This window comes from Chelon labrosus (genome assembly GCF_963514085.1).
Source record: "Chelon labrosus genome assembly, chromosome: 13".
Taxonomy (NCBI): Eukaryota; Metazoa; Chordata; class Actinopteri; order Mugiliformes; family Mugilidae; genus Chelon; species Chelon labrosus.
This window is the reverse complement of record NC_140346.1, coordinates 24,814,178-24,833,472: the sequence shown is the minus strand read 5'-3', so window position 1 is coordinate 24,833,472 and position 19,295 is coordinate 24,814,178. Positions and strand designations below refer to the sequence as shown.

The 19,295-nt window shown below is 40.8% G+C and overlaps 1 protein-coding gene across 2 annotated transcripts in view; it reads left to right on the top strand.

Annotated features, from left to right (window-relative positions):
* The window catches only part of arhgap42b (Rho GTPase activating protein 42b), a 63,183-nt gene that overhangs the window by 18,482 nt on the left and 25,406 nt on the right, over window positions 1-19,295 (top strand). For both annotated transcript variants that reach the window (XM_084558807.1, XM_084558808.1), the window contains exon 3: window positions 2,436-2,497. In XM_084558807.1, the coding sequence (XP_084414933.1) occupies window positions 2,436-2,497 (62 nt within the window). The remainder of the gene's footprint in view (window positions 1-2,435; window positions 2,498-19,295) is intronic.

Here is a 19,295-nt window from a genome sequence, read left to right as displayed (position 1 = left end):
TGTGCATGTATAATTAATGCTATTGATTCACTTATGATGCTTTCTTTCTATCTTTTCAAGCATATAAGAGATCAGAGGGACTAATTGTGATCGGTGTCAGAGATTAATGGAGGTGCGAACCTCCTAGCCTCCAACAGGAATATGAAAGCAGCTGTGCTGAGGCCCTCGTCGGCTCTAATGGGCAGGACTCCCAGTCTGGGCTCTTCTTCCCTTTCTTTCTTTTTCTTTTTTTACGCTGCTCATTATCCCCAGCTTGAGTCTTTCACTCTGTGGAGCTGTAGACTGCTGAATCGGTGTCCATCTGTGAGGGCTAGACTGGATATCGACCTCCTCTACATGAGGCCGTAATGTTCATCTGAATACTAAATGAATCGTCCTCTTTTTTTTCCCCCCTCCTCACAAAGCTTCAGTGGCTGTGTGGTGGCTATGGGTGCAGGAGACCAATTATGTTTATTGGAAAAAATCCAAATCCAAGCCTCATTAGTATCTAGCACATTTTTATTTGTGCCAGTACTCGCATTTACTGGCTTTCAATCAAGGATGTGTTGATCTCAGATTGAATAATAGATACCTTAGCTGCCCACCTATAGCTGGACCTTATCTGTATTTACAATGCAAACCAGTGGCACAATAGAAATAGTTCACATGGCAGTTTTATGTCTTCTATTAGAAAGCATTTTTTTTTTTTTTTTTTAACTTTGGTATTGATAGACATTTGCATCAACCTTTTTTTTTTTTTTGGAGGTTTTTAATCAAAAAATGCAAAATAACATGAGTCCAGTCCACCGGTGTAAGCACTGAGTTTAAGTTTTCAATCATTTTCCTCACACCCCAAACTCTACTGTCATATTTGATCACCATCTCCGAGAGAAAAGGCCATGATTACTGTTTTAGAAAAAAAATGAAACAGCCTGTTGAAATCAATCTAGTCATCAATGGAACTCAGCTTTCTGACTGACATAGCCGGACCCTTGTGTGAATGCCAGCCATGATCTTGATGCAGTATTGGTATAGTCCACTTTGATGCTCCCAACTTCCCCACATAACATCACGATCTTGTATGTGCTGCCAGACGGGTTCACCTGACCTTTTATTGATTTCGCTCTATGACTTCCTGCAGTGACATTCACATTCCACGCCAGTTATCTAGGAATCAATGGGGCCAAAAGATTGATGTGGCTATAGAAATTTAAATTTTTCAAAAAGTTCTGGGCCCTTCTATCAGAAGGTCAGTCCTTCAGTCTCCAAGAACTGTTCAGAGCCTCCTGGGGTGGAAAAAGCAAGATGGGCAGAAACCTTCACAAAAAGAGTTAAATATCAAGCAGAAAGGAAACATTAAAGCCCATACAACTGATTGCAAACACACAAGGCCTATTATAGTGTGTACACGTACACAAAGTGTCTTTGTTATCTGGAGATCTTTCTTTTCCATCCATTCTTGAGGTACTACATTTTATTTCATTCGGTGATTCATTATGTCTATTGCCTTTCCTCCATTTACCAGTGAATGATATGCAAGCTCTAACCTCACTTGGACTCCCATTTCCTTTCTTCAGAGTCTAATCTTGTCCCATCAGCTGCTCCAGCTGTGCCCTTTACCCCCTGAGAGGTTTGCACTGTTGATAAAGGAGCTAGTAGCGTTAATAGGAGGCCAGGCTGCCTGCAGGATCACTGGCACAAAATCATTGCTCTCTGGTCTTTAAAAGCTTTGGTGTGTAAATGGACCAAAGTGTCTAAGATGATGCATGGGTCCCCATGCCAGGCTGTCGGGCCTGATAATGATGTTGCTGCGTTGGCAAGCAAAGAGGCTCGACCGCTGCTAAATGGCTGGACACGGGGTGACACAGGGGCTGACCAACAGAGGCCACGTTGTATCTGGCTCTCTATTTAATGAAGCCGTGAAGCTATCAAGACACAATTCTCTAGCAGATAAGGTTCAGTGTATTGTATTCTGAAGTCATCTGGGCCTGTAGAATGTAATATAGGCTACTGAAGTAAAACCCAGATGGCGTGAACATGTCTTTACCACATCAGTCTTCCTGCATTGTGACAGTATATTGTAAAGCCTAGCAGGGGAAGAAAATAAAGGGAGGCAATCAGTGGGCTCCATTCAATTGAAGTATTGTCTTTTACTGCTAGTCTTGGTTTTAAATTGGACAGCTGCATGCTTTTATTAGGTTCTAAAGTGTGTTGCAGTGAAAGGTCTCCAGCTCCAGCGCGAATAAACATTTTAACACCGCGCTGCAGTGCTCGTGGGGTGCCGGGAACATCTGATGTTTAACGACTGTGCCACCGTGTTTTTTAAAACTGTTTGCATCCTCTGATTTTAGCGGCGCAGCGCTTCGCCGCGTGTCTACCTCCTCAATGGTGAACATATTTTGGATGGATTGTGCGTGTTGACGCCTTCATTGACTAGTCTTTCTTTTGTGTTGCAGCTCAGTCTTTCAAAGAGTTCTCCCAGCTGTTGAACACGGTTGAAGAGGAAAGAAGACGCCTGGTAAGGATGCTAATTCAGACACACAGCAAAACGAGAATCGCAAAACACACTGTCATAGGCTTTATTGTGTACCCTGATTGACGGCACTATTTATAACTTGATATGTCACGACAAATGTAAATCGCAATCACAAGAGCACATATTGCTAATTATCAAGTTTCTCCAATTTTAAATGCACGCCGTAAATAATTTTGCTCGAATTTGTTTTCTTTGCCAAAGAGCAGACACAATGGTTTTAAGCAGGATTTTGTCTCTGGAACTGATAGTAGCCAATCAAGATAATAAGCCACAAACCTCCCACAATGTGGCTGTGGTTGCAGTGGTGGATGCCATTAACTTTTGCCCGAATGCTAATGACAATTCAGCTGCAAATCAAAAGAAAAAAAAAAAATGTGTAAAACATTTTCTTCTCCAGCAGGTCACAAGCACTAATTGTCTAACTTTGAGGACTTGGCCAATAAACTTGACTGACAAACTTTAGAGGGCTTTCTCTTGGCCGAAACTTTCCGGATGATTGGCGGTGAACACCACACAATAAACTGTCCGCTGTGCACAGAAACTTTGACGAAAGCAGTTAAGGCTTCATTTTTTATTTTTTTTTCTGTGATGTGATCTGGGCTCGGATAATTTTAAGCTACGTCAAGTGGACTTTGTTTTTTTTCCGTGCTAGACAAAAAGTGGCAGTTAAAGCTACGGTTGGCTGGTCTAAAGGTCGGAAAACAAGCCTCCAACTATGCTGAATGTCTGCAGACAAACCAGGCATGACGTAAAGGGCAAGGGCAAAACAGGGGGAGGATGGAGGGTATGTCCCACCTGGTGTGTTGCAGAATTTCTCCCACCCCATACAGTAATATGTAAGATAAAGATGATCTTGTAAATGTGTATTAAAAAAAAAAAAAAAGAAACTTACGTGCCGCTTTGACACCTATTGATTGATGCTGTTATTTATGAATTCAGACTCAAAAGAAGAACGTGGACACTGTGAAACGAGTTCCCAACTCATCCGAGGAGCCTGTGGGTGCACTCTTATTTCAGTGTTCAATGTGAAAAATAAAAAGTAAACATTCTTTCTACTAGCGTCTCAGCTTTAAAGTTCAGCTTTCACTCAGTTTCACTGCGTTGCTCTGTTTATACAGGAACAAAAAAAAATAAAAAAACAGGGCCTGCACTTGGCATATAATTTGTAAAAATAGACATTTTAGAGGGAGAGTTCGGAGAGTTGTCTCAAGGCAAGAATTACCTGAGTCCAAATACTTCAGCTCTGCATCTGATTTACCAAGAGTGATATGCAAATGAGCTCAGCTGCAGGTTAGCAGTCACAGGTGTTGTAACTACCTGAGACATTTGCATTAGGACTCCGTTCTCCATGAAGGAGCAGACTACAGAAGTTTTGCAGACATTTTTTTTTTCAGTCTACATGGGGTGAATGTTTGATACAGAAAATATTTAGTTTGGAACGGCACTTCAAACTAAACACTGTGGGGTTTATTGCAATATCGTATTTAAATGATGTGTCATTTCCATATGGATGCACAGCTATGCTGCACCCCTGCTGTACTGTGCAGACTACTGCCGCTAAAACACAGGTTTGTCGTACAGTTAAAGCAGAACGATGTGAGCATTTCCTTCCTGACATTCAAAGTTCAGTTAAATTTTATGATGCAAAGAGTTGCCCTTTAAATATGTGGGTCACCTCTGTGCAGACTGTGTAGAATTATGGAATATTGTGGCGTCCTAATCATTTTACATGCATAAAGGCACCACTGATAAATTCATATCAGCCGTGGAGCAGGACTTATTTTTTTATTTTTTTCCTTCCTGAAAGCTCTGATCCTTGTAAATTATTTAATCACCGTAGATAAAGAACAGCCTGTAACACCCGTGTCAGTCGGGACTAGTTATATCAGGACAATTTAGCAAATGATGCGGAGCCTGGAGATGCAGAATATTCTTGAGGAAGTAAACAACATTAACGCGCTTAATAATTTCATCTTTTTTTATTTTATTTATTTATTTATTTACTGACCAGCACATGCAAAATATGAACGCAGTCTAGAATGTGCAATAATCTTAACCACTAGAGGCGAAGTAATAATCTTTTCATGCACTGGTTCGTTTTCAATCACCTTACAGACTTGTGGAAAGATAGACTCAAAAACACACATTTATTTTTGTATTTTTCTATTTTAAATGTATGCAGATGTGGATATAAGAATGAATACATGTTAGTTAAAGGTTTTACACCATTCACCTGCAGGGTTTCCTGTAAATGCACGTCATGGTTGGTAAGAATTGCTGTTTTGTTGGCGCACAGCAGCATTTGTAACAAACTTGAGATGATCCTGATTTACAGCCTGTAGCATGAAATATGTACCATGTGTAAGTTATCTGTCAGTGGAAATCCTGGTCTATGATGGAGGCATAGGTGGGCGTGAAAGCTTTTTGTGCAAGTAGTTAGAAATAATATGTTATACTGAGAGAACTATAGTTGCTGAAAAACAGAATTTACAGACAGTTTTGCATCCAACAAGGCTCTAGCATATGTTTGTGAGTCCACCATGGGGCTGAGGCGATCATCAGGTGACTGGCAAGGATTTGGACGCCAGGGTTTGCATGTCGGAAAACTGTCAGAAATCCGGATGGCGCATAGAGGCAACCGTGTTTTACAGCTTTTTGTGTTTGCAGCATTTGTATGCACTCATAATAGAAACGCAGGAAGGAGACAGACACATATTAATGCATGTTTTTGCAGGTTTATTTTTTAAATAATCTATTTTCAAAGGGCGATAGAAAAAAAACAAAAAACAAGCCAAGATGACAAGCAGAGACAGGCTGAACTGGATAAGAGAATTAAATGACGCCAGAGCTGAGTAGGAGGGAAGCTTAAAGATGACAACAAAATGCATGATTTAAAAGTATTGGGAATAAACGTAATAAATCAAAGCAGCCATGACTAGACACTGAAGCCACAGGATGCAGCACTTCATTCATCTGTGTTAGATTTAATAAGTTAAAACCTATTCATAGCACACACACAGACACACACACACACACACACACTCCCCCTCATCCCTTTCTACTCGCTTGAGCAGCATCCTCTTTGCATCATCTCTTCCCCCTTCACCTAGCAGTCTACTGTCTCATCTGATCTCGGGATCGTGCAAGAAACACATCTCTGATCTCTGCACTCTGAGTTGAGGGTAATGTTAGTGATGGAGGAAGAAAAGCTTATTCTCTACTTTAAATCTCTGGGGGTCCAAGTGCCAGCAATGCAACTAATGTCAAATGTAAACTTTTTAAATCCCCGTGGTATGAAAAATAACTTTTGGATATAGTTTTCCAAGAAGATTATACAGGGGTGGTGTTTACTTTGAACTGAAAGCAAGTTTTTTTTTTTCTTTTTCTTTTTTTCAGCTCCTATAAATGAACTGTAAATTGCTAATGACTCACATGATGTGGGGGTGTAAAACTGTGATTGACACTGCTTAATAAGCTACAGCAGGTACTGTGCGTGCTCGAGCTCAATTTTATAGAAGCAGCCTGGTGGTATACCGAGTTCAGTGATTATCAAGCAGGAGGCCAGGCCCGTGGCCAACACCAGGCATCTCTCTCATTTTCCAGAACTATGTTTGTCACTTCGCAGTTCTCACTGAGGCGGAGATCCGAGATCTATACTGAATAATTAAAAATGCTCATTTATGTAGCCCTGGAAAAGTAAACATGGTCTCTGCATTGAAGGATGCATTAATTGACTTGATTCCCGCCACGGCAAATTTAAGCTTCTATTAAAGTGGTGGTGAGAAACTCTGTCTAGAGCCACAGTCATCTTTTAGTATCTCTGTCATAAGTAGAGAGGGACATTAGACAAACTTCTAACATCTCACCTCTGAAAATGGAAATAAAATGTTTTGCTGGACGCTGTGATCATGAGCCATGAGGTGGTTAGCACTGATGCCTCACAGCGAGAAGGTCCCAGGTTCGAATCCATGGGCTGACTGGTTCCTTTCTGTGTGGAGTTTGCATGTTCTCCCTGTGTCTGTGTGGGTTCTCTCCAGGTACTCCAGCTTCCTCCCACCGTCCAAAGACATGCTGGTTAGGTTCATTGGTGATTTTAAATTGGCCGTAGGTGTGAGTGTGAATGGTTGTCTGTCTCTCTGTGTTAGCCCTGAGATAGACTGGAGACCTGTCCAGGGTGTACCCCGCCTCTCGCCCAATGACAGCTGGGATAGGTTCCAGCAGACCTTGTGACCCTTGACAGGAATAAGCAGTTACAAAACATGAATTAATAAATGAAATTCCCCTGCTACTGTTCTTTTGGAGTTTATCATCCTCTAACTTTATGAGACCAGCCTTTCTACAATTCATTCTGCAGTCATATGCATGCATGTATGAATGTATCTGCTTGATACTGCCGCTCTGTTCTCTTTGCCCCCTTCTCTTTCCTCTTTCTTGTTTGTCCCACCACCATCTTTTTTCTCCCTCTCTCTCTACACTGCTGACCTCAAGCAAATATGTCCCTCTACATGCACTTGCATCTGCTCAATGAGTTTTTCCTTGCCACCATTGCCTTAGTCCTTGCTCTGGGGGGTTTCAGACTCTGGGTTCTATAAAACGCCTTGACGACAATTTGTTATTGACAAATAGCGAGTTTTGCTAGTAGTAGTAATAGTCTAATAGCTTCTTCCTTTTTCCTCAAATGAATTTCACATTAAGTTATGCCGCAATTAAGATGTTGTTGTTGTTTTTTTTCAAATACAGGCTTCATATACCTCCAGACTGAATTAGCATATTGCCAACAATAAACGTGTAGTATTTATTTAATTCATATTCCATATTGCACATGTTCCTACTCGTTTTCTCTTTATTACACGCCGCTTGATTGCAAATACATCCCGTGAGTGGTGCAGACATTTAGCTTCAGTAACCTTCCTAACTACAGTCTGCATACCCTGTAATTTTCAGCCACTGACAAACAGCTCATACTAATCATGTTTGTCAAGTGAGATCCTCTAGTGTCAGGTGTTTTATAATAGTTTCACATTTCCGAGCTGAAATTGCGCCAGTGATCAGAGACGTTTCAGGAGGGACGGTAATACTCCGATTGGAAAACAAAAGTCTTATGTTTTCTTTTAATTGAGCCATTAATGAGAGACTTTCCACTTCCAGCCCATTTGTTGCTACCAAACATGCTGTACATCTGTTTTAGTTTACTATAAATAATTCATCGCCTAGCTACAAAAGAAACGTAGGTGACAACAAGCTAATTATTTGGGCACCATGAGGAATAAGAGAATACAGAGCAGACATTTCTTTTCTTTTCTTGCATTCATTTATTTCACCAGCTGTGAGTCGTGTCCACTGCATGGTTATCAAATCAATTTGTTCTATGAAGATGCAGTCAAGAGCATATTTTACCGTCTTGTGTTTATTTTGAAAGTGAGTGTTGGAGTTAAGGTACAGACACACCAAACCGACATTAAAGAACTACCAACTGTGATGTTGTCTCACGTTACCCGTGCCTGGACTACAAATTCGCATTTGAACTCACCGGCAAGCTCTTGAGCGTTGGCTTTGTTTGTCGAGGCCATTAGTCGTTGTGTGAGATTCAAATTTCCCTTTCCTTAAAATGCTGGTTTCTGACAGCTGCATCACATGTGTCAACTTCTGAAGATTTTAAAAAATGAGGGACGACAGCATACAAATGTTGAAATGAGCCATGTTGGATTGTCACACTCACTCATGCATATTCAGCTATCTCTTGCTGTCTCAATCATTTTTCTCTATCAATTTATGAAAGATGAAACGCTTATCTGTCAAAGCACTTCTCTTCATTGTGACATGAGAAAGCATAAAAAGGGGATAATCCTTGAACGATTTCCAGATCCATGTTGTCACAGTGTGCGCATCTGGTTGGATGAGAAAGAGAGGAAAGTTCAGATGACCACGCTGATCTTTGTGCAATTTGACAGCTGTTGGTCTACAGAACGTAATTAGCGCTTCTCAAACCGACACATGTTCGCCAAATGTATGAAATCTCTCCTAACAAGGCACGTATACCATCCTCAACACATGAAATATTGTGAGATAAACCATTTAAGACTCGACTCTCTGATACACTTAAACCGCAATCACTGCCAGATGGTGTTTCCCTTTTCAAGGTTTGTTCCTCTTAAGAGATTACAGCGGACAGATGTGGTGGCTGCAGCCGCACACTGGTGTAAAGAAACCAGTCACGCTCACACTGAGTGGGTTCGAACTTTCAGAAGCAGTTCCCGAAATGGAACCCGCATTCACATCTGGACGGAGTCTGTGAACTGCAAGTAGAAGAACACAGACAGATAAGAGTCGCTTGCTACATTTTCATGGACGGCGTTTCTTCAGCCTGATCCTTTTGATCAGAGATTCTTACTTAACTGTTTACACGGACACTAAACACAATAATTAAATAAGATCTGTGTGTTTACATGCGCCAAAACAAAGTGGTTCTGCCTGCTGTGGAGTGTTTATTGATAATACTGATTTCATTCAGTGGCGCTGCCCAAATAGATTCCAGCTTTGTTCCACACTTGTTTAACAGCTTGTTCTTTTGCTACCTCCATGTTTCTGTCCCTCCTGGAAACTCGTCACATCACCTGATGTTTACCCCACTTGGGGCAAATATGCGCTTACAAAATTCCTTGTGACCGTGCCAGATTAATATTGGGATTCTAGTATCCATGTAAACACAGCGACCTGTGTGTCTCAAACCAAGCTTCCTGCCCTGTGTGGATTGTTAACTAGCATACTGTACACCCAAGGTGCCCCTGCTCCATGGAGGAGACCAATATCTGCACGGTTTGTCAAGCATGAAGCTTTTTATTGTCTGTTGGCTTGGCAGCCAGCCAGCCCTAAAATCTTTTTTTGATTTTTGCTTTGTTATTGGCTTGCCAACTATCCAAGTGTGTCATTTCCTATAAAACTTGCCAAATTCTAACCTTAAAAAATAAAAAAAAGATTTCGTCTATAATTCCCCCGTTGATAAGCCTTTCAGCGGAATAAAAAGAGTGAAAGTGGTTCAAGTTCTGCATGGTTTGAGAAGGTTCAGCACTGCTGAGCGTGGATGGCATTTAGGAGTGGAAGGGCAGTGCCCTGATGTTGTGGCTTTTGGAGTGATGATCATATCCCCCTGGGAGGGAGCCTTTTATGGCTGCAGTGGAAAACAGATTGAGTTTTCCTGTTGTTGTTGTTTCTGAAAGGAAGGAGGGAAAAAAATCAGGTAGCTTTTTATATTCTGACTCATTTTTAGAGGAAGTTGTGTAAATCTAGTTGTGACCAATTAATTTAAATTACATTTATTTTTAGGAACAGTTATGCGTTTAAAACATTTTATTATTGTATAAGAACAAAAAAATATTCAAGCAGATCTTATGAAGGTATTTTTATTATACGTTCATTTGTAAGTAACAGAAGCCTTTACTGGAAGACTCTGGTCACGTATTACAGGAAAAATACACTTGTGTCCAGTCAAATCATAAGGTAATAAAAACAACTACATATTAAATATCACTAACAAGAAGTCACTACTTCTCAGGAAAGCATGACGAGCTCCTTCTGAACCATCTTTAAACTATGAGAAAGCCAAAGAATATTCAGTAAACTGTTAGGCATCTTTTTTATGTCCGTAATAAGCAAATGATACGTCTTGTAATTCAGTTCTCCTTTCCAACAAAACCCTTCACAGTTCCTCAAGTGCTGACTGCCTGCGCTGAGCTGCATTTATTTCCCACGTTGAGAGTTTTCTCTTGGTTTACATTTTCTTTAAACACTTCCAATTAAACATAATTTGTCTGTTTGCCACAGAACTGAAACCAAATGGTTAGAGAGTGTGTCTGCGTCTGTTTTCTCAGGACGTAACAGTACAGTAACTCTGCTCTGTGGGCACTGTGTGTTCTGGCCTGTGAACTGAGGAATGTCCCGCTGACCCTGAATCAACACTGCGAAATAAAGGCAGTCATTGTTCTCAGCCACGTCCACGGTGGCTTGTTTAATGAAAGTCTGAAAAGTATTTGGAATGAATATCATCAAGCCTTCGTTCCATCCGCACCACTGCTAAAGTAAACCTACGTTAGCGTGAGCCAAGATATCACTGTGTGTATCATTATTCACCTCAGTCATTGATGCGTGTGCACTGAAAGTCAAAATATTAAACTCATCCCCCGACTACTCTGGTGAGGGCATACACATGAATAAGTGTAGTTATTATAAACCATGGTTACAGTCAGCGCTGGGAGTGTAATAGGTTACAGATTACTAGTTGAAATGTAACTAGCTTACATCATCAAACGAAAAAAATATGCATTTTTGATTACTTATGCGACAAATGTTTTAAACTGGGCATTAAAAGTGAAAAGCTATAAAAACATAAACGTGAACCAGGTAGCGTAAACAAATTATTGTCATCAAAACTCGACTGAAGTGGAGATTTAACATATTTATTGTACTCAGCCTACTGGCACTCATGATAAATTATAGAGCTAAATTATATTTTAAACCCTCGTAAATACCACAGTGGGACTGGTGATTTATTTTATTTGACTGACAAGTGTTGCATTAACTTCCATTTTGATGTTGACAGCATTTTCACTGCTTGTAAACAAGCTTCACACTCTGCAGTAATCGTGGAGCTCTTTCCTGGTTTCAGAGTGAACGTTTTATTGGGTTTCCAGCAGGCTCCGGTGGCATGCATTGAATTGATTGGCAGGTGAGATTTCTGAGCAAACTCAAACAAGAGAAATAATAGGAAAAAAACAAACAATGCTCCTAATATGAAGGCATACTGCCAAACGCATGGAGCCTGTCTGGTCTTAGAGACAGCTGCTGGTTATCCGTCTCATGATCCTACCTGATGGTGATGCACTTTATTTATCTAAACGGCTTTACTGTCCTTCATTGTCTGGAAAACTGCCAAAGAAAGGATTCCTGCGTGGTGAAAAGACGCAAAGCACCAGAATGAATTATATATTTTACATGTGGTTGTTTTTTAGCACAAAGAATATATTTGAATGGGACACATTTTGATTTATAACTGTGTTTTTCTGACTTTCAGTTCATAAATAACAAAAAAAAAACTAAAGTTTAGTGTCGTATGTACCAAAACAGTTTACATGCAATGAGATTACACAATGGGTTAGTTATGTAAAGTCACGTGTGCGTATATCTTACCTTAGTTTTTATTAATTAATGCAAAACTGTCACTTTTTCCCACAAAGAGTCAATAAAAATGTATAAAATGTCTTCTAATCAACAGATTTCCCACTGTGTTGATTGATATCAGTGTGTAGTGGGTGTAAATCATCATCACGTGATGTGCAAACCTAGGAGAAATTAATAAGTGTCACACAGTTAAGCTTTGCTTGCCACCGAGCTCACACTGCACCTGAACCCCATGCCTGTTCCTGGTGGTTTGGTCTACAGGACGGTGGCGCCATGTTGGTCCACAGGCTGTGCCCTCCAAGGCCCCATGGAGAAAAGCCTGGCCACCAGATGCTCGCCAGTGAGCTCCCCTCACAGGTCTTGCTGGTGTGCGGGTCCTTGTTTCCTTAATTTGGGCGTGGTACTGGAGCGCCGCCTCCCCTGAGACCAATTTGCCTTGGAAGACCATACGAAGGGTTTTTAACCCCACACAGAGTTTTTGACACACTCTAATCCCTGCACCATGTTGAGGTGGTGATTCTTTTGGGGGTAACATCTGGCATTCCCCACTTAGCCAGTTGCCACCGTGACCTAACCTCACATGAGTGGACCATAATGAATGGATGGAGTTTAACTCCGTGTCACTGTTTTAAAACCACACCGGAGGAACTCCTCTCCTTCTCCCTAGTCTTGTTATCTTCATGCTTTCTGTTTGTTATCTGTCACTTTGATAGAGCAAGGTGGTCGATTCATCTGAGTATTTTCTCACAGCTTAGACAGCTGTTTCTTGGTAAGCATGCCGAGCAAAGCAAGGCGTTTAGGCATTCACCGGAAGAGCTTCAGACTGACAATGTATTGCCTGACGCTAGTCAGTGTTAAGAAGACAGAGGAGCCAGGCGTGCTGACACACCTCTCCACATGAGAAGTTTTATGTCTCGATATGTCAACCTGAAGCTTCACCATCCATACATTAATTAATGCATGATTGATGGTACTTACACATCTAATTTATTTCAGCAGACGAATGGTCTCGCTCGCTCGCTGCCAGCTCGACTTAACTCACTGACAGCTAGCTTCGTTTTTAGCAGCCAACTGGATTCTTAACGATGCCAGTTGGGTTGATGTTGTAAATGTTTATTTTCAACTGTGTTGGGACTGCACTGCGGGGACAGCAAAGCCTCCTGTTGTTCCTCTCCTTCTGAGGGTGTATTCATTGGTTTTATCTGTTCACAATGATAGCAGGCACTTCTAATACGCAACATAATTGTACAAATGGCTTTGTTGACATTCACAAGATTTGTAAGTAGTGTTGTCAAGATGTTAACAAATTGTTTTACTAGTGCGTGGTGTTATTCAGTTCTTTTCAACAAAAGGGGGTCAACCAATCACCAGATTTGAGAGATGTTTAGTTTGAAAATCTGTTTACGTGAATCACTTTTATTATCTATGTGCTCTTTATTTGGAGAAAGTTTAAAATATAGAGGAGTAGACACGGACCACAGTGTCTTCAGACTCAAGAAACATTACTATGTATCACAGTCTCCCAAACTGTGCTTTAAACAAACAACAGAGAACCCTCATGGGACCCACAAAACGGCTCCACTGTCTCCATTTCAGCAGCTTCTTCTTATCCTTGCTTAACAGCTTACTCTCCGATAAAATGTCTAGGGCAAATGTGTCACATCTACTGTGTGTGACTCCGTCTGCAGAGGGTTTGTTTTCATTTCATAGCTCATAAAAGTTAGGGGAGGATGACTTTTCAGCTTGCTGCAGGTGCCAGTGCTGCACTAGATAAAGATTTAGCTCTGCAATGAGACTCTTACCCCCTGCCGTACACACACACACACACACACACACACCGCCCCTGCAAAACAATCTGCAGGCAGAGGCGACAGACACACTCCCTCTTTTAATAAAGGTCGTATCACACCGTCAGCATGAAATAGGACGTTTTATTCTGTCATGATGATGAGGGCAATAATGTTTATTATGCATTTAACACATTAATTAGGTTTGGGGGGCTTTGCTTACACCTACTTTAATGAGTTAGGCTAATTCCTCTTGGCTGGCGCTGCTGTCACTGTGGTTATTGGTGTGAGCGTTGCCGATACTTTTATTTGATGCTGCTGGCTATTACTCGCTGTTATACGACTCAAGACAAAGAAGTGCAGATGTCTGGCACTCGGGCTGCAGCAGTCTTTTTCGCGTATGGAAAATCGCAGCCATATTATACCACTCAGAAGCAGCACTTCCAGCAGCACTCATTAAAATGCCGCGGCTACACTTGTCGAGATCTCACTGCTGGATTTGACACCTTTTTTTTTTTTTTTTTCAAATCAGCTGCTTTTCATCCTGAAGGGCTTTAGTCGATCATTTATACATTAAAGCTAAACTTAGGTGAGAGTCTAATGGGTGAATGTGGAAAGTTCCAAGAGTGAAGGCCACTTTCAGTAGTTAGTAAGTAAATTCAACTTTATCACAAAAAGACCTGTTCATGGTCTCATAGTGGAAAGGATATTTATTATTTTGTTGACATTAAAGTAAACTTAAAGTATATTTTACTTGTCTGCTGTCCTAATGGTTGTTAAAAATCTGACTTTTACTTTGAAAAATTCAAGGTTTGTCTATTAGTGCACCAGAAACAGGTTTATTCTGAGTTGGTTATGTGTAGAAAATAACAAGGTTGTTGAAATCCAAATGTTGGTGGTTTGTGTAAAACACAATTAGGCAGTTCTTATTTCTTCTTCTTCTTCTTCAGATCTTAGCAGTGTCAGTACATTTTTGACCCGCTTCTGTCAAAGGATTTTACTAAATTATCACAGCTGGAAAGCACAGACCAATAAAACACCTACTTGTCAAAGATCGGTTTCCTTTTTGCAGAAAGCTCTCTTCTCCGCCTGCAGCCACGTTTGCTTGGGTAGCGTCTGTGAAAGCAGAAGTGCTAAACAACAAACAAAAATGTGCTTTTTCATTTCATTTATTTTTTTTTTTTGTGGTAGTGCAGCGTGGTGGCTGAGCAGGCTTTTATGTTGCACCTTCATCCAGCAAGAAAAAATGGGAAGACTGGTGTGTGCGTGTTTGTGCGTATTCATATACCAAGAGATTCGGTTGATTTACAGAGAAGAAGCTGAGCTTTAGGTGTATTAGGCTGACTTTGCAGTGTGAGGACGGTGTCAAAATGGAACATAACGCCTGTGAAAATAATATCCTACCCAGTTGTATACTTACATACTGCAACCCGTGCCACTGAGCAATTCACAGTTGAATGCTGTTTAAAGAGCCACAGGCATAAATCAACAGAAATAGAACTCACACTTAAATACACTTAAATGCACTTAAAGCTGTTCCAGTAGATCTACACTCACTTGCCAGTTCATTAGGTACACTAGTGAAAACAAATGCATTCTCGTATAACTATCCTGCACTAAATCTCGACTGCATGAAGGTTCTGGTATTTAGCATTTGTTTAAAAGAGCTGGAGTGAGCTGTTGATTCAACTGTGTTTTCATTTTGGAGCCTGTGGTTTGTAGTACTATTGAATTGTGTTGTTTTGTGATTGACACAAGGGCTAGGCTAAATAACAGAAACACTTCACAGTTTAACTGTACCAACAAACTACATCCTCCAGTTTTTAGCATCCAGTTGAATTAGGGATGAACGGAGATTTAGTGTAGGAATGCATTTGTTTTCACTGGTATACCTAATGTTTTGACAAGTGTATAACATAATACACAGTCAAAAAATGTGTGTCACAATCCAAATGGTTATTCATCCAGGAAGTGATGAGCTAATGGTTAACCTGATGAGTGTATTTCTAACAAGAGCTAAATTCCCAGCCTGCTGGCAGACAGAATGTGCTAAGACCCTTCAGGGCATTTTCACGTTAAGACTGAAGGATGTGAATGAGATGTGTTTTCTGACTATTTAGATATTCAAATTTAAACCACTTCTAAAGTTATTTGTGTCAGGAGCAAATATCAGTCGGCATACTTTGCACTGTTCAATTCGATCTGGCCTTTGTGGCATTCTGCACTGTCTTTGCAAATTAACCCCAGACTAACACTTTTGATCCACCTGATATTTGGACTGGTAAAAAGCAAGAGCAAGGAAAATGCTGCACATTGACATTCCTCTCCCTATCTGGTAATGAAATTGCTTAGCGCTATTGCACCCTTTCAAGCATAACACTGTGCTCGCTCATATGGATTTAATCCTGTTGAGAGACGCCGCTTCTGAGGGCATTCGGCACAATGCCAGTTTGAAAGTAATCCATTCAGTCTTAAATAAGTTGCACTCTTTCAACTGCATCAGCTTATTAGAAATTAATCATCAAAAGTGATCGGATATCTTCAGCATTTTAAATCTGGACATGATTAGTCTTTTGTTTATATTCTGCAATGCTTTGGATATCATGTGCATGAACTGGCACTAGCTGTACTCCACTGTTAATTACTTTGAAATAGAAATTTCTTCTCATTCCATTGTGTAAATTTGAGCCTGATTGCAGCCCTCAAACATCACAGTGCTGCACAGTCTGGTTTCAGGTACCATTAACTTTCAGAAATAATTCAACTCAACAACCGGCCGTGCAGAACTCCAGCAGAGAACAGGAAGGATTTCAGTTCTTGCTTTTGATTCAATTCTAAATATTGGACCATAATCTCAAAAGCCTCGAGTGCTGTATGTTTAATTGTCCTGTCCATTCAACTGAAAATGAAAAAAGATAATGGTATTAAAATTCTACATCTAAAGCATGGTAATACTACAGGCTCAATTAGACTGAAAGCATGGGAGATAAGACAGAGGAAATGACATTATCACACTGGCTGAGTAGTATAATACTTTCTGTTGACACAGTAGATAACATGATGACTTTGATATGACTGGAGGATTATAACAGCTAGATTTGATGACCATCAAATGTCCTCTATGCTTCCCATGGAGTGTCACTTAAATTGCCTTTATTTAACTTGCAGAAGTGCCCTCCTCCTAATGCCTTTGAGCTCCATTTGTTGTTGGATCATATTTCAGGTTGAGATGGTTATGAAATAAGGGTTGTAGGTAAAAATGTTTGTGCCGTCGTCTTTAAAGAAATTCACATTAACATGTACCTTATGTGTTAAAAATGAACATGTCATGCTGCTCTCCTAATCTAAAACTGTAATCCTAGTATAGCGCGAGTAGAGTGTCAACCCATGTGTGAAGGCCTGCAGTCTACAGATTTCTCTTCCAATTAACACCGTTTTCTGTAGGGTTGCAACTGGTGGTTCACGACTGACTGTTTTTTTTAAATTTTATTATTAGACCAATTATTATTTGGTGTATAGCGGTTAGAAATATAGAAATAGGTCACACTCTAATATTTCTTTAGACCACCTTTAGCTTTGATTACAGCATGCATTCACTGTGTCATTGTTTCAGTAAGTTTCTGCAATGTCACAAGATTTATTTCCATCCAGTGTTGCATTCCTTTTTCACCAAGATCTTGTATTGATGATGGGAGAGTCTGACCACTGAGCAAAGCCTTCTCCAGCACATCCCAAAGATTCTCAATGGGGTTAAGGTCTGGACTCTGTGGTGGCCAATCCATGTGTGAAAATTATGTCTCATGCTCCCTGAACCACTCTTTCACAATCTGAGCCCCATGAATCCTGGCATTGTCATCTTGGAATATGTCCGTGAACATCAGGGAAGAACAAATCCATTGATGGAATTCAGTATATTCAGGTAGTCAGCTGACCTCATTCTTTGGACACATAATGTTGCTGAACCTAGACCTGAGCAACTGCAGCAACCCCAGATCATAGCACTGCCCCCACAGGCTTGTACAGTAGACACTAGGCATGATGGGTGCATCACTTCATCTGCCTCTCTTCTTACCCTGATGCGCTGGTTCCCCACTATCTTTCCAGTTTTTAATAATGCGTTGGACAGTTCTTAACCCAGTTTTAGTAGTTACTACAATCTCCTTAGATGTTTTCTCTGCTTGATGCATGCCAATGATTTGACCCTTCTCAAACAGACTAACATCTTTTCCACGACCACAGGATGTGTCTTTAGACATGGTTGTTTAAGAAATGAGAAGCTACTCATTGCATCAGTTGGCGTTAAATAACTTGTTGCCAGCTGAAAGATAATCACCCATGCAGTAATTATCCAATAGGAGGCTCGTACCTATTTGCTTAGTTAAATCCAGGTGGCGACGTTTTTTTTTGGCCAGGCAGTGTATAATCAAACCAAAATGTACTGTGGTGTCCATGGGGATACATTTTACTTCATCTTGAATAGAGGCAGTAATTAATGTTCTATAATATTTCACCTGCAAGTGATGGAGCAAAATGATGACTCATGAGCGTCTGGAATCACTTTACTACTCACTAGAGACTAAACTACTACGTACAGTGGTGTGCAAAAGTTTTACGCGCGGCTCCAAACTAATTCTGCAGCATCGCAATGATCCCCAGCACACAGACGGAGCTATGAAAGAAATATCCCTGGCAACAAAGACACTAGCTCCAACTTACTGAACAGTGGACTCTGAATGTCCCCTGTGGTATCAGGCGCCAGGATCTTAGCAGCAGAGCCTTTAAGTCTTGTAAGTTTTAAGCTGAAGCCGACACATATCAGACCTGTTCCGGCACGACTCCCAACTCCTTGTCGCCAGTTTACGCTTTGTCCTTCCTCTCCGTTCCCGAGATGCTCTAACCCAGTCATTTGGCTGTAACACCTGCCTCTTTCTGCTGCATCAAACACTATTAGTACAAACCGTTCACTCCATATGTAATATCCAAGACGAATGGGCTTGTTACAAGATAATCAGTATTATTCATTCATCTCTGAGTAGTTCATGTCTTGGCTCGTTTCTGTATATTATGTAGGGAGCAGTGAACGAGTGATTGTAGTATTAGTGTGTGAAAGATTGGTCTATATTTGAAAGATCGTGGATATCATGGTGTAATTACTGTACAGTGCATTATTACTGCAAAGCTACAGATTTACGCTACAGGCTTGCATCATCCCACATCACTTGCATGTAAAAAGGAGAAGGAAAACAATGCAGGCTCAGAGAGATTGTAGCTCCCCTTTGAAGTCAGTCATTCTGGTGATGGAGCTGACAGGGGTATTTTTGGACAATGAAAATGCACTGTGATTAATGGTTCAAAACAAAAACTCCATCCCAAGACGGTGTGTGTACAGAGGACTGTAGCTGGGGAGCGGATAGTCCATCCGAGCCAACACCACTAAATTAGTGCTAGTATCATTGATGTATTATAGAGCTCAGCCCTTAGTTTATCACATACACTCACCACACAGAATAACACCTTAAATCAACCTAAGAGCCATGTCATTTGTGACAGCGCCTTTCCGTAGAGCGGCCCCACAAGTCTGATGTCATCTGAGCTCGGTGGGTGAAAGCCCATCCCGGGAAAATGCAGAAGCAGCTTAATGGCACCTTTTCAAACCGCTCACCCGCAAGGATGGAGCGTAGACTGTAATTGCCGCTATATATCTCACCTTATCAGTTTCTGTCGTGAGTAAAAAGGGAGCGGCTCCAGGAGAGACCTTTTACTCCGGTCATGACACGGGAGAGGTCACCAATATGTGGAGACATACCTCAAAAAATTTA